Consider the following 27,546-nt stretch of genomic DNA (forward strand, 5'->3'; position numbering starts at 1 on the left):
GTAGGATTTTCCAGGGCCAAGGGACTCATGGTGGCCATTCTAGGCCAGGTCCCCAGACACTGGCTTCTGGAGTACCTCCATCTGGAACCGACTGGATGCTGCCCTGCTAGCCGTGGATGAATATGATGGTACATATGAGGCCATGCTGGCAGCCCTAACCTCCGGGAAAGGCTTGGGGTCCCCATCCCAGCCACAGACCCTAGGTGCCAACTGCATGGTTGGAAGTTTTGGGCCCCTCCTGTCCAGGATGTTCCAGATCCCTCTCATTTTCCCTCGCACCATGCCCGAGACACCCCCGTAAGCACAGGTAGACCAAGACCCAGACTGTGGAGGGCTTTATTCATTAGACCCAGAGAGCCACATGGCTCCTCCCTTGGTGTTCCCCCCCTGGTAAGCCAAGGTCCTAGACACCACTGCATGTGCTGTGAACGTTGTCCCACGCCGCTGGTCCCAAGAGCGCATCCGTGGTGAGAGAGGCCCGGGTGCAATGGCTGCGCCAGGTGGCTTGAAGTATCTTGGCTGCTAACTGCTGCTGCTTCAGCCGGTTGCGTACAGTGAAGCCCCTCCAGGCTGACTGGATGGCTGTGGCTGCCTTGTTCTGGTGATGGGGTTGCCAGGGGCTCCGGGGGTTTGACTGGGTGATGCAGCCCCGTGGCATGCTGGCCTGGCCTGCAGCACCCTGGCCCGTGCCATGTAGCACCCGGGTGGGCAGGGTATGGCCGCATATGTGACATTTGCGGGAGCTGGAACCCACAAACATTACCACGCTGGGTGGGCTCCCCAGCTCGGAGCTCAGTGACTGGCAGAGACTACAGACACGTGGCTGGCAGGACTGGAAGCAGCGGTGGTCAGACGTTGTCCTGGCCCCACTGCCCATCTCAGCCCACATGCCTGGGAACAGCATTTGCTGGGTGCAGCTCCAGCGGATGCAGAAGCCTCGCCACGCAGCCTGGATGATTGTGGCGGCTCTGCAGAGCCGGGTCAGGTCCCACCGTACACGGTAGCCACGCCAGGCAGCCTGGATGGTGACGGCCCACTGATGCCACAGCTTGATGGTATGGCGCACCAGGAAGCCACGTGTACACGCCTGGATAATGACCACCGCATGGATGATTATCTCCTCCACAGCCTGCACCGACGCCACCAGCTCCCCCGGCTGTCTGGGATCCACCGCCGCCATGACATCCCACGCGCCGCCAGGGACCGCAGTGCTGTTCCTGGGCCCGACCGCTACACTGGGGATAGCAGAGTTCCACTCTTGGCTTCCAGACACGCCAGCATCCTCAGGACCCTGGAGAACAGCGGGAGTCAGGGATGCCCCGTGACTGTCTGCAGGAGCCACGGAGCTAAGGGAATTCTGAGACACCAGTGGAGACTCCTGGTTAAAAAGGGGCCACCGGGGGCTTCCCTGGTGGCGCAGTGGTTGAGAGTCCGCCTGCCGATGCAGGGGACACGGGTTTGTGCCCCGGTCCGGGAAGATCCCACATGCTGCGGAGCGGCTGGGCCCGTGAGCCACGGCTGCTGAGCCTGCGCGTCCGGAGCCTGTGCTCCGCAATGGGAGAGGCCACAACAATGAGAGGCCCGTGTACAGAAAAAAAAAAAAAAAAAAAAAAAGGTGGCTGTCGGGAACCACTTGGTGAAGACTCATAGCCCAGAGACACCCTGCGAACCCCTGGATTCAGCCTAGGGATGACCATCCGTTGTGCCACCTCACCAGTGTGGATTCTTGGTGCTACGGCCAGCGGTGCACCTGTGGAATGTTTAGGAACTTCCTGTGAGGACCTGGGGGCATCCTTCTGCTCCTGATGGGTGGGTCCAGTCCCAGCCACAAAATTGTCTGGCATTTGTGGGAAAGGGACATCATGCGTGGTCCTGAAGGATTTTCTAGGGCCAAGGGACTCATGGCCATCCTGAATCAGACCCCCAGACACTGGCTTCTGGAGCGCGCCAGGGATGGCTTCCTTCTGGAGCCCTCTGGATGCCACTCCTCTAACCAGGGGTGGATGAAGTGGCACGTGTGAGGCCATGCTGGTGGCCCCTGACTTCCGGGAAGTGCTTGGGGTCCCCATCCCAGCCACAGACCCTGGGTGTAAACCGGTTGCCATAGTACTGCCATGGGCCAGCTTGGGTGACCCTGAGATGACAGTAGAAGCCATCGTCCCATGGGAATGGCTCCGGGACATATGAGCCACCGAGGGGCTCTGGGGCATAATGTGAGCCCCCAAAGCCTTTTGATAAGCCGAGGGGCTCTGGGGCACAACATAAACCATGGAGGGGCTCCGGGGTACAGTGTGAGACACTGATGTCTGTTGATGAGCCAAAGTGCCCTTGACAGACCCTGTCTGCACACCGGGGACCCCACTAGCAGCCACAAGGTGGGAACTGGGGCTCCCCATTGCTGGCTGACCTCTGATGCAGAGTTGGGGTGCCACCACTGGCCATGGAGTGCTTGGCAAAACTTGGGGACTGTGGAGGGACAGAGGCCATGCCACTGGTCATAGACATAGCTTGGCTGGGAGCCACCTCCTCCAAGAGCGGCATTTGGTCTTTGGGAAGAGTCTCATCCTCTGCAGGGAATTCTTGACTGTGGTCGATGTCAGTTGCCAGGGGACTATGGGACATCCACAGGGTTGCCTCAAGGACCTCGGACTCCCAGTTGGATATGGAGCCCTGGGGCAAAGTCTGGTCCAGGTCCTCTGGCTTCATCACAGTCTGGTGGCCTGTGGTCTCAAACGGCATCATCCCAAGAGCTTGGCTCAAGTGTGAGGCTCTTTGCAGAACCGTAGGCACTTGGTACACTCCCTTGGCTGTGCCATTAGCTTCCTGGAGATGAGCTTGAGCCAGGCCAGGGGTACGGGATGCCTGGAAGGAGGCTGTGGACGCTTCTCCTGCCCGGGCTCCGTGATACGGACAAGGAGAGATCCCAGTCAGCATGGACCCTTGGGGAAGGCTCTGGACCACGCCTCCAACTGTGGAAGGTGGACCAGATGTACTAGCCATGGACTCCAGAACTAGGTTCTGATCCAGTCCCCTAGGCATAGATGCTGGGTCCACACAAGAGGCCACAGGACAAGGAGGGATACTTGAGCCCACGCCACTGGCCGCTGAACCTAGGAGTAGGCTTGGAGCAGTTAGACTAGCTGAGGGTCTTACAGAGAGACCTTGCCTATTCCCACCAGCACCGGATGCTGCAATCAGGCTGGGGGACACTGCAGTCATGACAGAACTCAGAGGCAGGGTTCTGGCCATGCCACTGGCCCCAGAACCTGGAGGAAGGCCCTGACCCATGCCACTGATCACGGACCCTGGGGGAAGGGTCTGAACCACACCACTGACCATATAACCTGGTGGAAGGCTGGGGGCCACACAACTCATCATGGACCCTTGAGGAAGGCTCTGGCCCACACCCTTGATCATGGACCCTGGGGAAAGACTAGGGGTCATGCCACCGGCCATAGTACCTGGGGCCACAGTTGTGGTCATCCTACTGGCTACAGAACCTGGCACCACACCACTGGCCATGCCCATCCCAGACTCCTGGCTGACAGCATCTGCTTGTTGGTAACTGGATTTGGAGATTGTAAACACAGAAGGACACTGTTGGTCCAAAGATATTGGGAGATCGACATTGACCTGAGATATGCCGGGGCCCACATTGGTGAGGGAAAACTTGGATGAACTCACATCCAATCCACCGGGCACTGAAGCCAGAGAGAAGCCAGGTCCCGCCTCTGAGGCTGGTTCATGAATCAAGGGGGCACCAGCCACAGAGGTCCAGGATGTAATGGGGGCCATGCCCCTGGTCACCTGAGATTGGCTTGGGCCCTTACCAGTCACCACACTTCTCCACCCCATACTCCCTGACTTGCCAGGGGACATAGGTACCCGAGACCTACTTAGGAACGTGCCAGCAGCCAAAGTCCCCTGAGGCACATTTAGGAGCGTGCCACAGCCATGGTCCCTGGGACATGCTTGTAGCCATGCCCCTGAACAGAATCCCCTGAGATATACTGGTTCCCTGGCCCAGACAAGAGTCCTCTCCACTGGCCACAGATGCCTGGTAGAGACTTGGAGCTGAAACAATGACAGCAGATTGTTCAGTTATGATTGGGTGCCTCCCACTGATACTGGATGGCTGATGAAACCCAAGGGCCACCTTGCTGAACTCAGGTGCCTGGGGATTTGGGGTCACCCCACTAACCATCAGAGGATCTTGACATGGGTCCACCCTAGTAGACACAGTTGGCTGGCTCAGACCCCGGCCCATGCTGTTAGCCACTGATGGATATGGTGCACATGAGGTGACTTCAATGGCAAAAGATGAATGAGGCTGACTGGAAGCCACTGCATTCACCCTTGATGACAGTAGATTTGAACCCACGCTACGGGCCCAACTCGGCTGACAGAGTGCACAACCCATACCACTGATCACAGGTGGTCGGGCCAGGCTGGGCATCCCCCTACTGGCCACAGATGGCTGGGTTAGGCTGGGGGCCACCACATAAGCCATAGGAGGTTGGCCTAAGCTAGGAGCCATCCCACTGGCGAAGGATGGCTGGGCTAGGCAGGGGTTTACTCCAATGGTCAAAGATGGCTAGCCTAGGCTAGGGGCCACCCCAATGGTCATAGGTGACTGGGCTAGACTGGGGGCCACCCCACCAACCCTACATGTCTGGCCTAGGCTGGGGGTCATCCCATCAGTCATAGGTGGCTGGCTTGGGCTAGGGGCCCTGCCACGAGTCACAGGCAGCTGGGCTAAGTAATGCCGGGTGCCACCCTGGTGGTCATAGATGGCTGGGCTAGGCTCAGGGCCACCCCACTGGTCACAGGTGTCTGGGTAAGGCTGGGGGCCACCCCACTGTTCACAGGTGGCTGGGCAAGGCTGGGGGCCACCCCAGTGGTCATAGATGGCTGGGCTAGGCCCAGGGCCACCCCACCGGTCACAGGTGGTTGGGCTAAGCTGGGGGCCACCACACCGGCCATGGATGGCTAAGCTAGGCTGAGGGCCACCCTACAGGCCATCAATGGCTGTGCAAAGCTGGGGACCACCCCATCAGTCACCAATGGCTGAGCTAGGCTAAGGGCCACCCTATTGGTCCTGGATGTCTGGCTTAGGCTGGGGGTTATCTTACTGGCCTTAGATGACAAGCTTAGGGTGGGAGTCATCTTACTGGCCACAGATGGCTCAGATAGGCTGGTGATCACTCTACTGGCCATAGAGAGCTGGTCTGGGTTTGGGGCGACCTTACTGGCTACTACGGGCTGGGATAGGCATGGGGTCAACCTACTGGCCACAGATGGCCACCAATAGACCGTAGGGACCACATTACTCAAAGACAGACTTCTGGTCAACCTAGTCCTATAGGGTTTCTGGGACAAGCTCTCCTTCAGATTCATGGAGCTTTGGTCTGAGGACATATCTCCCTCATCATCTGAGCCCCAGTGGACACTCAAGGTCATGCGACTGGCCACTGAACTGTGATGCAGAATGGGGATCAGTTCTGAGGCTGCAGAAGACTGGTCGTGGAGGTTTGGAGTCATGTGCCTATGGCCTGCTCTCAGTCTCTTCCATATTCCCAGGTCCCTGGGACCTCTCCACATGCGCCCCAGAGAGGAGAGGATCTAGATGAAGGTCCCTGTGCCCAGCGGTCATGCTGGCCACAGACTTGGTGGAAAGGCTGAGTGAACTGCAGCTGTGCAGTGAGCTCTGGGAATTGCTCATACTGGGGCCATAGTCTGTGGAGCCCTGGGAGAAGCTTCTGGCCAGGTCACTATCTGGACCCTGTGGCAAAGTGGACACCAGTTCATTAAGTACATGGCTAGTCATCGGCTCCTGTAGGCAGTGAACACTGGAAATGGTACCCCGTGTTTGATTTTTCTCCTGCCCAGGGATGGCTGTACGGGGAAGGGTGGGCACCAGCCTATTGCCTGGGGAGGCTTGGAACAGACTGGGATCAACCTGAGTTTTGAGTGCCCAGCAATGACCAGGAGCCATGGAGCCGGGCCGGAGATCTGGGGTTATGACACAGGCCTTGGGGGCCTGTGGTTGTGCTTTGTTCACCATGGAGGCATGTGGTGGACTTGGGGTCACCTTGTTGGTCATCTCCCTAGTGCCCATAGAGGCTCGTTTATGATTTGGGGACTGAGTTCTCTGCATGGTCTCCTCAGGGACCATAGATGGCTGTTGCGGACCTCTGGCCACTGAGGGTCGACACACACCAGGAGGTACCCTGCTGACCCCGGAGGGTTGACACCCGCAAGCCAACCCCACATAGGCGGCGGCACACTAGTGGGAGTGGGTGCCCCTCCCACGACCTGTAGTTCCGGGAAGCTTGCCCGGTGCCACCACCCTGCCCTCCCCCGACGACGCCCATGGATGTGGGGCCACCCTGCTGACCTCGTGTGGATTGTGGGCGCTTGGAGTCATGCTGCCACTGGCCAATGATAGCCAGCTCATGCTTGGGCCCACGCCATTGGCAATGAATGGCTGCCATAGCCAGGGGGGCGGCTGCTGGTGTGGCGAGTTGGGCAAATTGGGGTCCACATCACTCACCATGGGACTGAGATCTGATGCCAGTTCACTAGCCCTTGGGTGCAGGCACACATTTGCCTCACGGACCTTGGGGGTCAGGTACAAATTTAGGGTGTCTCTGCTGGGTCCCATCTCCTGTGACAGAGTGGGGTCCGGGGCAGCAATCAGGGGATACTGATGAATGGTCATGGGGTCAAGGAGTCCAGAAGTCAAGGAGGCGCCCACAGAGACCACCGATGAGCAGGGTGACCCCCCGAGCATGGTTCCATTCCCCACCTCTTCCAAGAGCCTGGAGGGCCAGCCTGTGATGAAACCCTCCCAGGCCCCACCCCAGTGAACACTGACCTTGCTGGGCTGTAGTCTCATGGGGCCCAGAGTGGGCCCCCATGCAGCCGACGGGCTCCCCTTGCAGTCCACCTCCACTGGGGTCAGCATCACAGTCACCCCGCTTCCCGCTGTTTTCGCGGCAGCCTTGGGGAGGGTGACTCCAGACCTCAGGGCCACCTGAGAAAAAGACTGGCTGAGGACTGTGCCCAGCTCACCCTGACACAGGGCCTGGTTCAAGATGGCCCGCTCCCACTCCGTCAGGGCCTTGCTGAGCACGTCCACCAGTCTGCCCTGAATGGCCTTAGTGAACTCTGCCAGCAGCTCGCCCCGGGACAGGGCGCAGAACAGGCTGGTGGCCAGCTTGCCCCAGGACAGCGCCTTCACCAGCGCCGTGCCCAGGATGCCCTGGGGCAGGGCCTTGGCCATCGTGGCTCCCAAGACCTCTTTGGACAGGGCCTGGTCCAGGGCCGCCCTCACTTCCCCCTGGGAGAGGGCTTTTGCCAGCAGGGCGCGAAGGTTCTCCTGGGAGCCCAGCAGGGCAGCCAGCTCAGCACATAGGGAAGCGAGCTGGGAGGCTGCCAGCTCCTCCTGGCAGGGCGGGGCTGGGCTGGTTGTTGACGGCTGGGCCCTGTCCCCCCAGGATTCGACATTGCATGTGGTGTGTCCAGCAGAGGCCAGCAGAGGCACCAGAGTGTTCTGGCCCTCAGAGACCCCCTGGCGTGGGCCCTGGGTGGCCTTGCCTTGCACGTAGCTGTGGGACAGGAGCTGGGTCAGTCTGTCCTCTGGCTTGGCTCGGGGCAGAGCGCCGACGTGCTGGCAGGGCTGGGTGGAGGCCTTGAACTCGACTAGGAGTGGTTGGGACTGGGTCTTGCTGCTGAGCTCAGCGGCCTGGCGGGCTGCATGGAGGCTCTTGGCTGTTTCTGTGGCCAGATGTGCCTGGGACTGTGCCTGGGTCAGCTTGGTGGGCAGATGTGCCTGGGACTGCACCTTGGACAGACACATGCCCAGATGTGATTGGGCTAGGGCTGTGGTCAGCCCAGGGGGTGGATGTCCTTGGGACGGGCCCTTGGTCAGCTTGGTAGAAACATGTGCCTGGGACAGGGGTTTGGTCGGCTCGGCCAGCAGATGTGCCTGGAGCGAGCCTGTGGTTGAACACGGGGCCGGTTGTACCTGAGGCAGACATGTACCCAGATGTGCCACAGCTGTTTCTATAGGCTCACATACCTGGGATAGGGCCTTCACGACATCCGTCCTCAGGTGTGTCTGCTTGTTCCTGTCTCCAGCCACTTTTGACCAGGACGAAACCACTGGCACTTCCATGGCCACACTGATGTTAGATGCTGTTTCCGTTTTCACCTGTTTCTGGGAGAAGGCCTTGATTTTCTCACCTTCCGAAGGAGGCCTGGCTGTAGCCTTGGGATCCCCAGCCCCCAGATGTGATGGGGCAAAGCATTTCACTTTTCTCTCAGTCAAGTATGAGTGGGGTGAGACCTTGGTCAGCCCTGCTGCCTGCCTCGCGTTCACCACAGCCTTGGCCTTTGGTCCACTTAGACATGTGTGGGATGAGGTGTCAGGAATTCCAGCTGCCGCCGCTGCTGAAGATGGACATTTGAGATTTCTAGCTGCTGGAGGGGGCAGGAACAGGGTCCTGAGGATGGTGGCTACCAAGCCTAACTGAGCTGGGGTCTTGGTTACCATGGCCGCCAGGCGTGTCTGGGCAGGAGGACCTTTGGTCACCGAGACGCCTTGGAGTGTCTGATGAGATGGGGTCTTGGTCATCGTGGCTGCCGGGCGCACCTGGGGTGGGGTCTTGGCCATCACGGGCACTGCACACATCTGGGGCGGGGCCTTGGTCATTGTGGCTGCAGGGCGTGTCTGCGTTGGAGACTTGATCATCGAGGGCAACAGGCATGACTGGGGTGGGATCTTGGCCATCATGGCTGCTGGTCGTGTCTGGGGTGAAGTGTTGGTCATCGAGGCTGATGGTCTCATTTGAACTAAGGTCTTGGTCACTGGGGTCGCTGGGCAGAGCTGGGGTGGGGTCTTGGTCATTGTGGTTGCTGGGTACATCTGGAGTGCGGTCTTGGTGGTTGTCATTGTGGGCACCGGCTGGGGTATGGTCTTGGTTATCACAAGTGCTGGGCCTGTCTGTGGTGGCCCTTCGAGGACCTCTGCTTCCATGTGGGCCTGGGTCTTGACCTTGAGTTTTCCTTGAACTGCCTGGGCACACCTTCTGGATGGTGGTGGCCCTGGGGCTCCTGCCTTGTTGGCTCTGGCAGTTACTTGCTTGGTCTTCATCGTGTCCCCCTCTACGTGGACAAGGCAGGCATTTCTGACAGTTCTTGTCAGCAGGCATGGGCGGCACTTCGCCTCTGGACTCACAGGACACGGAAGTCTGATGGCAACGGTCTGGTGTGGAAGGAAGGCAACGCTGGGGCCTCCGACAGAGCACGTACCCGGCTGTGACATGCCTTGGGCCTGCAGCAGGGCCAGCTGGTGGGTATAAGTGGCCAGGCTGTTGGAGGAGGGAAACTGGGTCTCCTTGCTCACCATGGTGGGCTGGGCCAGAAGGGACTTGTCCTCTTCCGGATGCTGGAACCGCACCTGCTGGGGCGGGTGGTAAGGGATGTCCCCCTCCTCCACCTTCGCTTTTTTCTCCACCGCCTTGCCAGACTGGAGGAGGCACCTGGTGTTGAAGCGTCGCCAGGCCTCCTGGATGGCCTTGGTCGCCATCATCTGAGAGATTAGCCTCTGCCGGAGCTGGTAGCCCCTCCAGTTGGCTTGGATGAGGGTGGCTGCATGGAACAGCATCATGTCCATTTCGTCCACCAGGACATTCTCGAAGGCCTGTCTCTCCACCACAGCCCGGAGGCATGGGATATGATGAGCCGCAGTCTTGTCTTTGTCTGGCTTTTGCAGAAGGGTCTCCTTGGATGCAGGTGGCTCATGCCAGGGCTGTGGACGCAGTATCCCTGCTTTGTCTTGGAGGTTGGGGACGGGCTGATAGGAGCTTTGCCCACTGGGTGACACCTGTAGCTGTGTTGCTTGCTGCATTGTCTTGGTTCCTAGGTGGCTCAGCTCTGCCTGTGGGGGGTTATAAGGAAGTGGTCAGGGAGCAGTGTAATATACACACGAGGCCTCCTGGCTGGGGCGGGCACTCACCCCAGAACCTACATCTTCTTGCTCCTGGCACCTTGCAATCTTCCTCTTCTCCTTTGCAGGCCCTCTCTCTCCCAGCCACATGCCCAGGTGGCCTTTGGTACCCGTGTCTCCCTATCACCCTGTGCCTACTTCAACATCAGCACACAGGGCACGTTCTCACCTGAATGTCTGACCACCTATCTGCTTTTCGACCTTCTTCTGTGTCTGGAACATACTGTGAGTACAGCACTGATCACAGTATTTTGGAAATATCCTGTTTGTGTGTGCGTGTGCCTGGTGTTATTATTTGCTTTTCTCCATCGACTATGAATTCCTAGAGGGCGGGAACCAAGTCTGAGTCACTTCTGTGGCCCTATTTCAGTCACAGGGCTTGGCTCCAGGTTTTGAACAGGTATTGGCTGGGTGGCTAGCTTGACCAATAAATGAGTGCATGAGTGGACTGAAAGTTGGATGGATAGATGGTCGCATGGCTAGATGCTGAATGGATAGATCAGTGGAGGAATGAATGCTGGATGGGTTGGAGGAATGGATGAAGGGTAAGGTTGCAAATGGATGAGTAGATGAAGTTGATGAATGAATTGATGAACAGATAAGTAAATAAGGAGATGGACACATGGATGGATGGATGAACGGATGGATGAGTGAGTAAACAGATAAATGGATGGATGTGTGGGTGGATGGAGGAATGGATGGATGGAGGAATGGATGGATGGATAGATGAGTAGGTGGGTGGATGGATAGATGCGTGGATGGGTGGGTGGGTGGTGGGATATATGGATAGATGGAGGGAGGGAGGATAGATGAGTGGGCAGATGGATGGATGACATCTGAGTAGATAAATGTGTGTGAATGAAGAAAGCTGAAGGAATTGGTAAAGCGATCAATGAATAGGAGGTGGATTGATGAATGACTGGATGGATCAGTGAATGAATGGGGGATAACATAGATGATGGATAGATCAATTACAGATGGAAGGGTGGTAGAGGGAAGAATGAGGGGATGACTGGCTTTCAGAAGTACTTTGATGCAGAGAGAGTTCAGACACTGTCAAGCAGCCCTGATGTATAACCTGGAGCATAAGACACTTACTTTGCAGAAGTACCCCTTTCTGGCTGGACCAGCCAAACTTCATACCTTGGAGGGTCATAGGGCTGGAGGAAAAGCAGGAAGAGAAAGTGCAATCTCAGAAGCCAGCTTGCTAGAGGAAGAAGCCTTCAGCACTTCATCCCATGCATTGTGCAGCAACGCTGCCCTGGGTTGGCTCTGTCCCCAAGACCAAAACGAAAAGAGATGTTAAAAGAAAAAAACCTAAATTCTCTTTAAAAAAAAAACACAACTTTTTTTTTTTTTCTCTTTGCAAATCTCGCGCATTCAGAGGTAAAACTAGAGAAATACCAGTTAGGCCAAAGGGTAGGATAAAGCCACCATCAAAAATTGGCACTTCTTGGGCTTCCCTGGTGGCGCAGTGGTTGAGAGTCCACCTGCCAGTGCAGGGGACGCGGGTTCGTGCCTCGGTCCGGGAAGATCCTACATGCCGCGGAGCGGCTGGGCCCGTGAGCCATGGCCGCTGAGCCTGCGCGTCCGGAGCCTATTCTCCGCAATGGGAGAGGCCACAACAGTGAGAGGCCCGCATACCGCAAAAAAAAAAAAAAAAAAAAAAAAAAATTGGCACTTCTGGGCTTCCCTGGTGGCGCAGTGGTTAAGAATCTGCCTGCCAACGCAGGAGACACACCTAGAGCCCATGCTCCGTAGCAAGAGGCCACCGCAACGAGAAGCCCGTGCACCGCAATGATGAGTAGCCCCTGCTCACGGCAACTAGAGAAAGCCTGCGTGCAGCACCAAAGACCCAATGCAGCCCAAAAAAAGGATATAGAAAAAATGAGGGAGTTTGGCCTTTTAGTCAAGGTAGCAGAATGATGTGATGTGGGAACCTGACCCCTGCTTCAATCCAACATAGAAATAACAGATAGAATTTCTTTTTTTTTTTTTTGCGGTACGCGGGCCTCTCACTGTTTTGGCCTCTCCCGATGCGAAGCACAGGCTCCGGACGCGCAGGCCCAGCGGCCATGGCTCATGGGCCCAGCCGCTCCGCGGCATGTGGGATCTTCCTGGACCAGAGCACGAACCCGTGTCCTCTTCATTGGCAGGCAGACTCTCAACCACTGCGCCACCAGGGAAGCCCTGATCCTTTTCTAATGTATAGAAATATCAGATCACTACATTGTATGCCAGCAACTAATGTAGGTCAATTATACTGCAAAAACAAACAAACAAACAAACCCATAGAAAAAGAGATCAGATTTGTGGTCACCAGAAGGGGTAGGGATGGGGGCAGGGGAATTGCATGAAGGCAGTCAAAAGGTACACACTTCCAGTTATAAGATAAATAAGTACTAGGGATATAATGTACAACATGATTAAAATAATTCAACCTGCTGTATGTTATATATGCCATATGTTTGTTAAGAGAGTAAATCTGAGTTATCATCACAAGGAAACAATTTTTTTCTTTTTTTAAAATTTTGTATCTATATGACATGATGAATGTTCACTAAACTTATTGCAATCATCATTTTATGATATACCTAAGTCAAGTCATGCTGTACATACACCTTAAACTTATACAGTGCTGTATGTCAATTATATCTCAATACAACTGGGGAAAAACGTTTTTTAAAAAAGAAAAGAATGAGACTTCAAAAACAAACTCATAGAAAAAGTAAGAATAAAACCCTTGTAATTTCCTTTTTAAAAAAGAAAAAAAGGAAGGAAAAAAGGAAAATGTTACCACAATCTAGCTCTCACCAACAGATAAGATGCAGAGATGCTAAAAACATGACCACTTATCAGAAGAATAATACTATACCCAAGTACTATTTATTCCAAAGATGTAAAAATAGTTCAATTTCTAAATATTCCCAAGGTAATTCATTACATCTAGAAATCTAAAAGATAGCCATATGATTTTTCAAAAAGGGCCAAAGCATTTTGGCCAAAGCATTTTATCAAATCCAATAGCTATTTCTAATAAACATTTTAAAAAATAGATAGGATAGTACCTAAAAATGGTAAGCCTAACTACAAAACCACAGCAAATGTCATTTTAAATGGTGAAATACTGAAGTCATTTTTGTTAAAGAAAGGAGAAAGATGTTGCCCAGCCTTGCTGCGGGTATCATTATTTTTGGTGGTTACAGCAAAAACAAGATGACAAGGACTTGAATAATCAGTGTATATGTTTGAAAAGGAGAGCTCAGCAGGAATGGTCAACCCAGAAGACCCAAGAGATTCTAATTTTCTAATTTCCTAAGGCACATGGCTGCATACAAAAACCCATAGCTCTTCTGTATTTGAGGTAAAACCAGCTGGAAATGGAAATGAGAAAAAAATAAATGAGGAAAAAATACCATTCATTCATAGTGATGTCCAGGGAATTCCCTGGCAGTCCAGTAGTTCGGACTCCATGCTCTCACTGCTGAGGGCCCAGGTTCAATCCCTGGTCAGGGAACTAAGATCCCAAATGCTGGGTGGTATGACAAAAAAAAAAAAAAATATATATATATATATATATATATATATATATATATATATATATATATATATATATATATATATATATATATATACACACACACACACACACACACACAATTCATAGGAACAAATATTACACAAAAGCCAGAGGAGTTATATGAAGGCTAGGAAAAGAGACAAAATCCATCTGAAAGATGTACCATGTGCTTAGGAAGAAAGAATTCCTATAAATTATTACACAATATCACAATTCATAGAGTGTAATTCATGCCCAGTTAGAATCCCAATGGGGAGTTTTTTGAACATGGAATGATTTCAATGTTCAGATGGAAGAGTAAATGAGAGTAGCCAAGAAGATCATGAAAAAGAAGAGTAGTCGAGACTTCCCTGGTGGCACAGTGGTTAAGAATCTGCCTGCCAATGCAGGGGACATGGGTTCGAGCCCTGGTCTGGGAAGATCCCACATACCACGGAGCAACTAAGCCCGTGCACCACAACTACTGAGCCTGCGCTCTAGAGCCTGCGAGCCACAACTACTGAAGCCCTCACACTAGAGGCCGTGCTCTACAACAAGAGAAGCCACCGCAATGAGAAGCCTGCGCGAAGAGTAGCCCCCGCTCGCCACAACTAGAGAAAGCCCGCGCGCAGCAACGATGTCCCAACGCAGCCAACAATAAATAAATAAATTTATATATTAAAAAAAGAAGAGTAGTAAAGAGGGCTTTGACTTGCCAGATTACAGACATACTCAAAAGCCATCATAATCACAGTATGGTTCCCATCCAGGACTAGACAAAGAGACCAGTGTGACAGAAGAGTGAAACCAGAAATTAACACCAATGTACCAAGGATGCATTGTATTTCAATTCAGGAGGGGAAAATTCTATGTTTAAACAAGTGGTACAAGGCAATCTATTTGGAAGAACATAAGTTTGGACCTCTATCTCATACCGTATTCTAAAAAATTCCAGATGGATTGAAAAATTATAAGAACATTTATTAGTATGTGAGTATAACCTGTAAATAACTGAGCTCTTATAAAACTAAACAGGAAAACCAGAAGCCTTGAAAAAGATAAACATGTTTGACATCATAAAGACCAAAAAAAATTGTATGGCCAGTGATGCCATAAATAAGGCCAAAGTACAAAAGACTGGGGGAAATGTTTGCAGTGAATGTGATAAAGAGTCCAAGTTAATTGCCTGCTAAAATAAAAATACCCATACTTTTTGGAAGATTATGACAGCATCCAGCCTCTGCATCTTAACATTCACAATGTCCAGGTATAATCCAAAATGACTAGAAATATGAATAAACTCAAAAAAATGTAACTCATTCTCCTGAGAAAAATTTATCAATGGAGTATGACCCCAGGATGCCCCAAATGTTGGAATTATCAGTCAAGGATTTTAGAGCAGCTATTATAATTATGCTAAATAGGAAAATATACTCATAATGAGTGAAGAAGTGGGACATCTCAGTAGAGAAATAGAAAAATAAAGATATTAGAAAATAACCAGGTGGAAATTCTAAAACTGAAAATATACAATGTCTGGAATTCAAAAATTCTCTGGATGGGCTAAACAGCAGAGTGCAGATGACAGAAGAGTCAGTGAGTCTGAATATAGATAGAAATTATCCAATCTGAAGAACATGGAGGGGATAAAGAATGGGCCGTAGAGCAAGCATTAGGGACCTGTGGGACAATATCAAAAGGTCTAACGTAGATGTAATTGGGGTCCCAGAAAAAAGAGGAGGGTATAAAAAATATGTAAAGAAATAACGGCCAAAAGTCTGTTGGAAAAAAATTTATAGGTTTAAAAAGCTCAGAAAACCCTACGCAAGATAAGCACAAAGAAACACACACCTGGCTCAACACAGTCAACATCCTGAAAAGCCAAGATCAAATCTTGAAATCAGTCAGAGAAAAATAATACATAACATACAGCCAACTTCTCATCCAGAAGACACTGCAGCAGTCTGGGCCCAGTCAGGAGATCAAAACCACACCACAGATTAAATGAGGGAAGTTTAATACAAAGAATTGTTTATGATGATAAAACAGTAACTATGGGCTTCCCTGGTGGCGCAGTGGTTAAGAATCCGCCTGCCAATGCAGGGGACACAGGTTCGAGTCCTGGTCCGGGAAGATCCCACATGCCGCGGAGCAACTAAGCCTGTGCGCCACGACTACTGAGCCTGCACCCTAGAGCCTGTGAGCCACAACTACTGAGCCAGTGTGCCACAACTACTGAAGCCCGCACACCTAGAGCCCATGCTCCGTAGCAAGAGGCCACCGCAATGAGAAGCCCGTGAACCGCAACGAAGAGTAGCCCCTGCTCACCGCAACTAGAGAAAGCCTGCGCACAGCAACGAAGACCCAGCGCAGCCAAAAGGAAACTCTAATGTGGTTTCCTAGGGTTGAGGGAGTATCCCCAAGGAAGGGCAAATTTGGAAGAGGTTAAACCCCCTTGGAGAAGATGTGGTTTGACCCACCAGATGGCAGAGATATTTGCTGGTTTGGCCAGACCGAAGCAGAGCTGGAGTTGCCAGGCAAGCAAAAGGCCACCCCCTGAAGTGCACGTGGAGGAACAGATGATCAGTAACTGGTGATATGAGCACACATCAGGAGTCCAGTTGCTGGTGGGGGCAGAAGGCCTGCAGAGTGTGTGGGCTACCGTGGGGTTTTGGGTTTTGGGTCAAGAAGGCTACAGAAAGATTTTCACCAGGTCATGTCTGCTAAGTCGCAAAGGGATGACGTTCTAGATCCATGAGTGGGGCAGGTTCACCAGGAATCTTCATGCCTCTACCACTGACACTTCCTGCAATGTTTCACCAGTACCCTCTACTGATAAAGATTTACACTCACTTGAAAGGAGACAATGAAAGGAACTCCTTGGTATATTACAGAGTAATGGACATATTGAAAGGTACATTTGGAGGCAAGATGTAATAAATTGAGAACTGACATGCACCTTAAGTGATGAAAGAACAAAAAAATCTGCCAACTGATAATTCTATATCTAGAGAAAATGTCCTTTGAGAGTAAAGTTAAAGACATTTTACAGAAAACAGAAGCTGGTCCTCCTTGAGTTGCATCTTTTTTTTTTTTTTTTTTTTTGGCTGCGCTGGGTCTTCATTGCTGCGTGTGGGCTTTCTCTAGTTGCGGCGAGCAGGGGCTACTCTTCGTTGCGGTGCACAGGCTTCTCATTACGGTGGCTTCTCTTGTTGCTGAGCACAGGCTCTAGGCACACAGGCTGTGTGCCTAGCTGTGGCACGCGGGCTCAGCAGTCGTGGCTCGCGGGCTCTAGAGCTCAGGCTCAGTAGTTGTGGCACACGGGCTTAGTTGCTCCGTGGCATGTGGGATCTTCGCGGACCAGGGATTGAACCTGTGTCCCCTGCATAGGCAGGCGGATTCTTAACCACTGCACCACCAGGGAAATCCTTGAATTGCATCTTGAATTGCTGCCCATTTTTGGTCAATTTACCCCTGGGAAGTCCTGCAAGTCAGAATAGAGATGACTGTATGACATAAAGCATCACTGACATTTTTCAAAATGGATAGGCTTTGTGGAATTCCCCCCCTCAATGTGGGGTTGGTGGGCTAGGCACTCAAAGAAATCTCATGCACACCTCTCTCTGTAGACTCTATGAAGTAATAGCCGCCAACAGAGATACTCAGAGATTTCAAGCTGCATAAAAAGGTTTTAAAATCCTCAGAAACAAAAGTGGCTCTGTAAGTAGTATGCAAAGAATGAGAATCAATTCTGCCTCAGAGAGGAAGTAAAAGAAGCAAGATGATCAATATCTTGTAATAAACTCTAATGGGAAAGAAACTGAAAAAGAATATATATATATATATATATATATATATATATATATATCTGAATCACTTTGCTGAAATTAACACATTATAAATCAACTATGCTTTGATAAAAAAGAAAGAAAGGGAGAGAGAAAGAGAGAAAGAAAGAAAGAAAGAAAGAAAGAAGGAAAGAAAGAAAGAAAGGGAGAAAGAAAGAAAAGCAAGATGACACGTGACTGGTCATCTCTGCTTGGTCCAAAATGTGCAAAGAACCTGTTTTATGTGGCTTGTGGCTTGTGTAGCTCCTATGCTCTGAGAGATGATTTGTGCCCAGACGGCAGTCATGGGTGATTACCTCCAAGATTACCATGCTAACTGGAGAGCAAGGGCTGTACTGCTGTGTCCCCAGCTCTATTACCAGCCTGGCACATAATCAACCAACACAGATTGCTTGTTGAGTAAGTGCTTGTTGATGTGTCTTGTTATTAATCAGTTAGAGGGTCTGATGCCACCATACCTTCTCAGGTGTGTCCCTTTAGCTTCCTAAGAATCTAGGGGTAGGGGATTAAGAGGTACAAACTATTATGTATAAAATAATCTACAAGGATGTATTATATAGCACAGGGAACATAGCCAATATTTTATAATAACTATACATGCAGCATAACTTTTAAAAATTGTGAATCACTATACTGTATACCTATAATTTATTTAATATTGTACATCAACTATACTTCAATAAAAAATTTTTTTGAAAAAAAAATAAATAAAGACATTTTCAGGTAAAAGAAAACTAAAAGAATTTGTCACCTGCACACCCGCATTACAATAAATGCTACTAAGAAAGTTCTTCAAGCTGAAGGAGATTTACACTTGAGGGAAACAGATCTTTGGGGAGAAATGAAGAACACATAAGAGATGATAAATACCTGCATAAATAGGAAAGACTATTATTTTCCTCTTTTAAAGAACACATATAACTGTATAAGCAAAACTTAAAACATTGTCTTGTGGCATTTATAATCTAGGTAGATGCCATTCATATGACAAAGAGAATAAAGGACAATGGTGAGGGTAAAAGGACCCCTATACAGTTGGAAGATTTTTACATTTTAGGTGAAGTAGAACAATAGTAAGTCTAAGTCAATTGTGACTTAAGGATATATGTTAAGGATTACAGTTCCTTGAGCAGCCCCTAAAAAAGAAAAAAAAAAAAAAGGCAGTAGTTAATTTAAAATAGAATTCTGAAAAAGATTCAAATAATCCAAAAGAAGGCAGAAGAGGGGGAACAGAGGAATAAAATTCAGAGACCACAGAAAGAAAAGTAGTAAAAATGGTAGATTTAAATTCAATCATATTAATCATTGATATGATAATGGACTAAACATCTCAAGACAGAGATGATCACAGTCGATTTGTTTTCAAGAATATCTGGCCCCAAGATGGGCCAGGCCCCAGGCACAATGGGCATCAATGTGAACTGAATCGTAACAGCAAACTGGCCTGAAGCTGGCTCCCTGGAGGTGGGCACAGTCACTGTCCCCATGTCGGAAGAGGAACCTGAGGCAACACAGTGTGTCTTTTTTTCTTTTTTTAAAAAATCTATGTAGTTATTTGGCTGTGCCGGGTCTTAGTTGCAGCACGTGGGCTCTTAACTTGTGGCATGCAGGACCTAGCTCCCTAACCAGGGATCGAACCCAGGCCCCCTGCATTGGGAGCGCGGAGTCTTAAACACTGGACCACCAGGGAAGTACCAACATACTGTGTCTTACTTCTTTATATCGTTTCCTATTTGCCTCCCCCATTAGACTGTGAGCTTCCCACCAGAGAGGACCCTTTGTTTGCCCTTGTCTCAGTGTCTAGAACAGTACACATAGTACGTGCTCAAGAGATATTTATGGATAAATGGAAGGATGAAAGGAAGGATAAATAAATGGATGGATCGATGGATGGATGGATGAATGTGGCCCAGGATTCAGAACTTGGTGACAGCCGCTTCAGGATCCAAATTGGTCCATCCCAGGTTCTGAGGTTTTCTCAACCACATGGCTCAGCCCTTTCGATAAGCTCAATCAGAATAAGGAGACAAAGGAAGGACAGAGGGAGAGAAACAGGATGGCAGGAAATGAAAAGAAGGAATAGGAGCCACGGACACATAAGCTCAGTGGCCAGCTAGGCAATTTTGAGTAAACCCCTCTGAGCCTTCCACATGTGTCACATGAGCTAAGACCACTTTCCCAGCTTCCCAAGAAGACATGATAGGCTCTCCAGGCTGGGCCCCCAAGGCAGACAAACCCACCATCAGGCCTCTGGGGGCCCCTAGCACCCCTGCTATGAGAGGCTGTGGAGCTGTTCCACCCCTCAAAGCAGTCTGGAGGGCCCAGGAGGACTCTGAAGGCACTGGGGGCCAGGGGAGAATGACCAGGTCTCTACGTACTGCCCCCCACCAAACGTGCCACCAGCCTCACTCACCTGCCCTTGAAGTTGAACCCACCAGCCCTACCAGCGCCTTGGGGCGCTGGTGCCACAGTGGCTTTGTGACTCACAGCCAGGTTCCGGCCAATCCCATCTCCTGTGGGGAGGGGCTATTAGAAGGCTGACTCAGTGGGGTGGGGGAGGGGGCAGGACCCAGGTCATGGTCAGGGTTGAGGGCATGGTGATTGCTACATCTTGCCTGCCCATCCTGAGTAGAAACTTAGGGCTCTGAGCACAGACGGGACCCCAAAATCTCCCCCTCCATGTGTCTGGAGGTGGCCTCAGTCTCATCCCTTGGGTCTTTGCTGAGCACTTACTTTGTGCTGGGACCTGACCTGGACCTGGGGACACAAACAACTCAAATAATCTAGGGGTGTGAAACTGTTACGAGGGAACCAAAGTGGGGGTGGGATAGGCTGAGCCCCATAGAGAGAGAAAAAGAGTTGGCTGGGGGTGTGCTGTGGGAAGGGCATCCCAGGTGGACAGCAGAGCATGTGCAAAGGCCCTGCGGTGGGAACAGCTGGGCATGTTTAGGGAATATGGAGGAGGCTAAAGTCATTGGAGGGAGGGACAAGAGGGCAGGGAGGGTGACTGTATAGGTAAGGCTTCAGAGAGGACTATAGGAGTTTGGGTTTTGTTGAGAAGGTGAGGGGTAAGCCATGGCTCTTGTGCTCTGACTTATATCCTAAAGGGTCTAGAGTGTCTGGTTTTGAGGATGGGGGCTCCTTAGGGTGGTGCCAGGCCCAGGGCCCCTTGGGATCTTCCCACTGCCTGGCAAAAGTGGGCACTGACCCTGAGCCACAGTCCTGGAAGGGGAAGTGAGGCCACCATCCCTGGTCACCTCCTGGGGCTGGGCCAAGGCCTGGTGTGAATCACTGCTGGCTGGGCCACGGCTGACACACACTTTGGCCTCAGCTCAGTAGTGTCCTGCCAAAGCCACACAGCCTGGCCCAGAGGCCTCTGCCTGGCCTCCCTGGGGAGCCACTGGGGGGCATCAGAACAAGAGGCCAACAGGGACGCCCAGCCTTCCTCTGCAAAGATCCCGTCTTCTCCACACTGTGGGTGTGGCTTTGGGCAAAACTAGGGATATGGGACAAGACTTATGTCCTTTGTTTCAGCAGTGACCAGGACAGTTCCCATCCATGACCTGAGTGAGCCAAACACAAATCCAGGGTGATCAGGGCAATAATAGTGGAAGCACAGAGCACTGATGGAGCCCAACAAGGGCATCTGCAGCAGAGCTTGAGAGGTGAAGCTCAGCTGGGTGGCTGAGGGAAGAGGGGTATCAGGCTTGCAGCTGTGCAAAGGTCCCGAGGCCAGAAGGAAGGGAAATAGTTCGGGTGGGGAGCTGCCTGGAAAGAGAAACTGACCTGCCCAGGGCCAGGTGCAGTCAAGGCCTTTTTTCCAGAAAAGTGGCAAGTAAGGGCCAGATCTATGGTTTCCAAAAAGCCCTTCAGGTCACATGCAAGTGAAAAGACAGGGCCTCCACCTAGCCCCAAGGCTCCTTTTAGGCAGGTAAAAGGCTTGGGTTTGAGCCCCCGTGCTGCCATTTAGCAGGATCTTTGTCCCTGGTTCCTAGCACACAGCTCCTAAAACTTCTGTAAACTCCCAAGTGGTGTCTTTTGTATGCTAATGAAATAAACGGTGGCCAGGGCCCTTAGATAGCTTCAGGATGGGAGCTAGTCTCCAAAAAGACCAAGGCATGATTAGAGGGTTGTAACTTTCTGCCGCACCTCCCAGACCTCCTGGGAGGGGAGACAGGCTGGATATTGAGTTAATCAGCAAACGCCAGTCATTTCATCAATCCTGCCCAAGCATTGGTGAACTCATGGGGTGCTGGGAAGATGAGGTGCCCAGAGAGGGCATGGAAGTTCCTCGCCCTTCCCCCATACCTTGCCCTATGCATCTCTTCCATCTGGTTGTCCCTAAGTTGTATTCTTTAAAATAAACTGGAAGGAGTGAGTCAAGTGCTTTCCTGGGCTCTGTGAGCTGTTATAGCAAATTATTGAACCTATTGGTGGGAACCCTCGGGTTTATAGCCAGTCTTTAAGAAGTACAGGGGGGCGGGAATTCCCGTGGAGTGGTTAAGACTCAGCTCTTTCACTGCAGGGGTCACGGGTTCGATCCCTGGTGGGGGAACTAATCCCTGCATGCCCATGCCGCCCAGGGCCAAAAATAAATTAATTATTTTTTTAAATAAAAAGCAGCACAGGGGCTTCCCTGGTGGCGCAGTGGTTGAGAGTACGCCTGCCGATGCAGGGGACACGGGTTCGTGCCCCGGTCGGGGAAGATCCCACATGCCGCGGAGTGGCTGGGCCCGTGAGCCGTGGCCGCTGAGCCTGTGCGTCCGGAGCCTGTGCTCCACAACAAGAGAGGCCACAACAGTGAGGGGCCCGCGTACCGCAAAAAAAAAAGCACAGGTGGCAACCTGTGATCAGCGTCTCAAGTGGGGCAGTCTTGAACTCTTCACCTGTGTGGTCTGTGCTAACTCCAGGTAGAGCGTCAGAATTGAATTGTAGGATACCTAGTTGGGGTCTGCAGTTGGAGAACTGGTTAGTGTGGTGGAAAAAAACCCCACTCATTTGGTGTCGGAAGTGCTGTGAGGGGTTATCTGGTAGATCTCGTAACCTCCCTGGGCCTCCCCTTCTCTATAGGTTGGGGGCTGCACAGTGTACGCCTCGCCTGAATACTATTTCACTGCTGTTCATCTTCCAAGCACTTCCAACTTCTGACCTGAGACGTTACCTGGACACGGGAAACACATCCTTTTCACAGCACAGTAGGTAAAGGCCAGCATGGGCAGGGAACTTGGCTGAGGTTACAGCAGCAAACTGGGCAAATTGGCACCCAAGTTGGGACACAAGTCTCCTGAAGAGTGAAGCTCTGACCCCCAAGCATGGTTCTTGGTCTCTGTGTGGACACCCCAACCTCAGCATCAGCCCTCTTTTCACTTCAAACCCCTCTCCTGAAACATCTGCCTGAAGGTGGTACCAAAGAGAGGTCACATAGTTAAAAAAAAACAAACCCCAAAGCAGCTCTTGAAGCCTTGAAAGGTGCGCAGACAGGGTGATCTGGAGGAAGAGGGAACTTGTATGTGGTGAAGCCCCACTCTTTCGATGGCTGAGGGACTGTGGGCACAAGGCGTTTCTTCTCTGCACCTCTCTGCATCTCAGTTTCCTCATCTGTAAAACAGGCATGATTTGCCCACCTTCCCTATCAGGGTTGGGTACACAATTGGAGTTCAAAGCTCACTTGCCCTCTTGCCCTGTGTCCTTGGCCACCAATGCTCGTGTCCCTCGGGCCCCAAGTGAGGCAGAAGCCCAAGGTCCAGGGTCTTTTGCCCCCACAGTAGCAAAAGCCAAAGCAGGCAGGGGAAGAGGGTAACCTGGCAGTCAAGGCTCTGGAAGTGAGAAACCCAAGGTGCAAATGTCCCTGCTCGGTCTCCTAAAAAAGGCTGTGTGGGGCTTCCCTGGTGGCACAGTGGTTGAGAGTCCACCTGCCGATGCAGGGGACACGGGTTTGTGCCCTGGTCCGGGAAGATCCCACATGCCGCGGAGCGGCTGGGCCCCTGAGCCTTGGCCGCTGAGCCTGTGCGTCCGGAGCCTGTGCTCCGCAACGGGAGAGGCCACAACAGTGAGAGGCCCGCGTGCCATTAAAAAAAAAAAAAAAAAAAAAGGCTGTGTGACCTGAAGCCTGTCACTCAACCTCTCTGAATCTTAGTTTCTTCAAAATGGGAGAATAGGATGTTGGGGGAGGGGTGTTTCAGACAGTACTTGAAAAATCCTGGATTCCAAGTCAGTGGTCCCAAAGAACCTAACCACACCTCCAGTCCCGGAGGCAGACTGACTGGGTCAGATCCTACCTGTGCCAACCTTCCTTCTGTTCCCGAGACTCACGTTCCCCGTCCGACAAACGATAATACAAGCTTACATTGAGCACCACCTGTAAGCCAAGAACTGCTCTGTAAACGAACTGTCTTAATCCTCACAACTTTATGGGACAAGTTTACCATTGCTCTGCCTATTTTACAGACAGGCAAACAGAAGCCCGGAAAGTTAAAGTTTCTGCCTTTTCCTCCCTGCCTCGGGCTGAAGTTGTCCCCCTTCCCTCCTGCAGTCCCTCTCCGCGAAGGGGAGACAAAGGGGACACCGGCGGGCTGGCTAGTTCCAAACTCAGGTTGGAAACCCCAATGTCCCCCGCCCAACCCGGACAGGAGTCGGCCCCGCGCCCAGGCGCTCCTAGATGGCGCTCGCTGAGCGCCAGATGTGCAGGTTCTTCCCGGACGCCGACTCCCTCCTCCTCTGAGCAGGGGCAGAGGGAGGAGGCGAAGGAGGCAGGAGGGGACGGGGATCGGGCCAGGCCCCGCCCACCCCGTCAGGCCCCGGCAGGAGAAGGAGGAGGCGAAGAGCCGAGCTGGCGTAAGGAGACTTTACTGAAAACAGAACACCGGGCGAACCAAGGATTACAAACAGGAATGTGGACTCGTAGCAAAACGAAACAAAAAAACAAACAGAAGAAAAAGGGCGGGAGGAGGGGGCGTCGGAGGGATGGAAGGGGAAGGGAAGCGAGAGCGAGGAAAGGGAAGGAGGGAGTTTTTTTTTTCTTCTTCCCATTTCTTTAAAAAACCCACACAAGAAAACACACACACACACAACCAACGTTTGTTCCCGAGTAGAAACATAAATAGGGCAGAATCGAACACTCTGTTCTTCTCTCTTCCAAAGTCAAAAAAAAAAAAAAAAAGTAAAAGAAGAGAAAACGCAGGGCTTGAGGCTGCGCCCCCTCGGAGCCTCCTTCGGCGGCGGTGTGTACAAAGGGGCGGCCAGGACGCGCGGGTTTGTGCAACACTGGGTGGCCGCGCGCCCGGGACAGAGGCAGCGCGAGGGCGGGGAAGGTGGGGGTCATGCGCTCGCCCCCCGGCAGCAGGGGGTCCAGCTTGTCGAGTCTCAGGCGCCCTCTCCGACTCCTGGCACCCTCAAGGGGGGGATCCCGGGGCCGCGCCCTCTGCGAGTCCGGGGCGCCCACGCCCCCCCCAACCACGCGAGCCCGCCTCTCTGGGAGGAGGCCGCGCATGCGCCCCGCGAGCAAGCTCAGTACGCGGGCACCTGGTGCTGGGGCAGCAGCTGGCAGCCGCTGTTGACGTGGCTGAGGACCTTCTGCTTGAGCTGCGCCACCTGCTCGCGCAGCAGGCTCGCCGTGGACGCCAGCTCCGTGTTCTGACTCTTGAGTGTCTTCACTTTCTCCTCGAGGCGCGAGATGCGCTCCAGCTTGCGCTTGCGGCACTTGGAGGCAGCGATGCGGTTGCGCAGCCGCTTGCGCTCCGCCTTAATGCGCTCCTGCGTGTCCATGTCGATGGGCGACAGCGGCGGGCTCTCGCCGAAGCTCGGCACGTCGGGCACCGTCTGCGGCTCATCTTTGAGCGCGGCCAGGCGCGGAGGCCCCAGCGCGCCTGGGGGTGGCGGCGGCGGGAAGGGCACGGGCTCCGCGGCGAAGGCGACCGTCGCAGCACCCCCCGCACCCCCGGTACCGCCCGCGTAGCTGCTCAGGTTCGCGTAGACGGGCGCCTCGGGCGTGGCCGCTGCCGGGGCCAGCTCGCTGGGAGGCGCGGCGCCCGCAGCCATGCCAGAGGGTCCCCCGGCGGCGGCGGCAGCGGAGGCCGCGCCCGCGCCCAGCTGGTTTTGCTTGTGTAAGTCCTCTAGGGCCTTGACGAAGCCCTCGGCGAACTCCTGCTCCTCGCTGGCCGCCACCTTGGGGTAGAGGAACTGCGTGCTTGTCGGCGTGGTGGTGACCAGCCCGTTGGACTGGATGATAAGGCGCTCGAGCTCAGGCGAAGCGAGCTTGAGCAGCCCGAGGTCGGGCGAGGCAAGCAGACCGTCTTGGGGCGCCGCGCCAGGGGCGCCGTCGGTGCGCAGGGGGGCCGGGGGCGGCGCGGCCGCGGGCTTGAGCGCTGCCGCCACCTGCTCGCTCAAGCTCAGCGTCAGCGCGTCCTTCTTCATCATGCTGCCGGCCGCCGCCGTCGGGGGCGCCCCGGGAAACAGACGACCCGGGGACGCGAAGCTGCCGTCACTACCACTGCCGCCGCCGCCCAGGCCGCTCAGCGCCTCATCGCCGTAGAAGGGTGTTTCCATCCTCCGCCTCCCCCGCCGCGCCGGCCCGGGGGGGAGGAGTGGCCGCGGCCGCCCGGGGGGCCCGCGCCCCCCCGTCCGCTCGGCCCTGCTCCCGCCGCGGCCGCTGCGCCCGGCCCTCCGCTGGCGGCGGCTCCTGAGTCGCGCGTCCCGCGCGCCCCCTTATAGCCTCGGCCGGGCGCGATGAGCTCACTGTCCCTGCTCGCCATTGGGCACGAGTGACGTTGCTCATTTGCATGGCGGGGCGGGGCTAAGTCACTGACGCCCCCCTCAACCCCCACCGAGTGCTGTTGTCCGGGTGACGCGCGGTAAACGGCACAACAGCGCGTTGCCTTATGGGTTGACGTCATGGGGGCTAGCAGAGCGCCCGGCCCGGTCACTCCGCCCCAGGAGTGCTGTGTACGACCAATGCCCCCAGTGCCGCCTCCCGCCAAGGCACGTTCCGGGTGGCGTGATGGGCCCGGCCACCCGGCGCCCGCCCGCCCCGAGGCCCGGCTCCGCCCCGCGTCCGCGCGTGGGGCCCCGGCCGGGCGGGGGCGGTGCCGACCTCCGGAGACCGGAGGGGGATGGGGTTCCGGATGGATAAATAACTCCCTGTCGCCTCCCGCTCCACTGTGCCGACTGTGCCTTCCTTAGCGCACCTCTGTCCAGGCTTTGTGCGGGCCTGAGGGAGCTGTGCCGGGTGGCTCGCCGGGGGCGTGGGCCAGGTCTGTCTCCACGTCACCGCCACCCCCACCCCAGTCCCCGGTGGTGTGTTTGCCCCAGGAAGACGGGGGAGGGGAGAGGAGGTTTCAGCCAGAAGTTGCTGGAAATGCTTTGATCCTGCTGCTCTTCACTGGGTGGGGTCTAAAGCGCGGGAGTCCGACTTCCTGACTTTACAGACGGGAAATTAAGACTCTGCGAGGTGTAGCGACCTGCCCTCGGGGCCAGAGCTGTGACCAGGCCTGAGCTCTTATCCATCTGGTAGAATCCGGGCGTTCATGCCCCTGGGCAGCCGCCTACGTTTTATCTCTGCGTCTGCCAGGGCCTCCTGTGGGTACCCCGGTGACTCCCGGACTGGGTTGTTAAGGCAGGAATCCAAGCTGGTAATTATTACCTGTTTATTACTGTTATCACGACTGTCAGGTCAGGCTTAATGGACCTCCATAAAGGCTGGCTGGCGATGGGATATGAGGGAGGTGAGAGGGGCCCCTCCCCACACTCCTAAGAGATCCTCGGGACATTTGGATCTGACCTACAGCCCCTGCACAGAACCCCTCCATGGCTCTCACCACACTCAGGATGGCACCCAATCCATAAGCAGTTGGTGGAGGCCCCATACGCTCCTTTGCTCCTTTGGGTGACCCCCTCTAACCTTTCACCCTCAACCTCTCTGAGCTTTGTCTTTCCAACTCATTGCTACCTCATCGATAGGTGCTATGCCCTCAGCTTGATGCTCCCTTCCTCCTCCCACCATGCTTACACTTGTCCTCAGAGAGGCCCCTCCCACTCACTTTGTTTCCGTTATATTCTCAGAACCATCCAGAACGATGGGATGGACCATAAGTCCCAGGAGGGCAGGGACCTTGTCTATCTTGAGCCTGCTG

The 27,546-nt window shown here is 53.4% G+C and overlaps 2 protein-coding genes across 2 annotated transcripts; both read right to left on the bottom strand.

The window, feature by feature from the left end:
• Window positions 1-403: 403 nt before the first annotated feature.
• On the bottom strand, window positions 404-24,908 carry IQCN (IQ motif containing N). Its single transcript, XM_060094459.1, has 6 exons — window positions 24,596-24,908; window positions 23,985-24,136; window positions 9,029-9,943; window positions 8,084-8,902; window positions 6,878-7,951; window positions 404-1,291 (listed from the first exon to the last, which is right to left on the bottom strand). The coding sequence occupies exons 1-6, from the start codon at window positions 24,906-24,908 to the stop codon at window positions 404-406; spliced, it is 4,161 nt and encodes a 1,386-aa protein (XP_059950442.1).
• JUND (JunD proto-oncogene, AP-1 transcription factor subunit) lies at window positions 24,250-26,069 on the bottom strand. The gene has a single exon (XM_060093872.1). It carries the CDS (start codon window positions 25,961-25,963, stop codon window positions 24,926-24,928), a length of 1,038 nt encoding a protein of 345 aa, XP_059949855.1. The 5' UTR covers window positions 25,964-26,069; the 3' UTR covers window positions 24,250-24,925.
• Window positions 26,070-27,546: the final 1,477 nt, after the last annotated feature.

The sequence above is a fragment of the Mesoplodon densirostris genome, chromosome 3 (assembly GCF_025265405.1).
Source record: "Mesoplodon densirostris isolate mMesDen1 chromosome 3, mMesDen1 primary haplotype, whole genome shotgun sequence".
Classification (NCBI taxonomy): Eukaryota; Metazoa; Chordata; class Mammalia; order Artiodactyla; family Ziphiidae; genus Mesoplodon; species Mesoplodon densirostris.

Bases quoted from the DNA above. Each gene is read 5' to 3' on its own strand.
- IQCN (XM_060094459.1), bottom strand. From the start codon at position 24,908: ATGCGCGGCCTCCTCCCAGAGAGGCGGGCTCGCGTGGTTGGGGGGGGC. The intron at 24,137-24,595 runs GTTTTCTCTTCT...GCCCCTGCTCAG, and splicing joins GGCGCAGCCTCAAGCCCTGC to AGGAGGAGGGAGTCGGCGTC. The intron at 8,903-9,028 runs GTCCTCGAAGGG...ACAATGACCAAG, and splicing joins AGGCCCACATGGAAGCAGAG to ACCCCACCCCAGCTCTGCCC.
- JUND (XM_060093872.1), bottom strand. From the start codon at position 25,963: ATGGAAACACCCTTCTACGGCGATGAGGCGCTGAGCGGCCTGGGCGGC.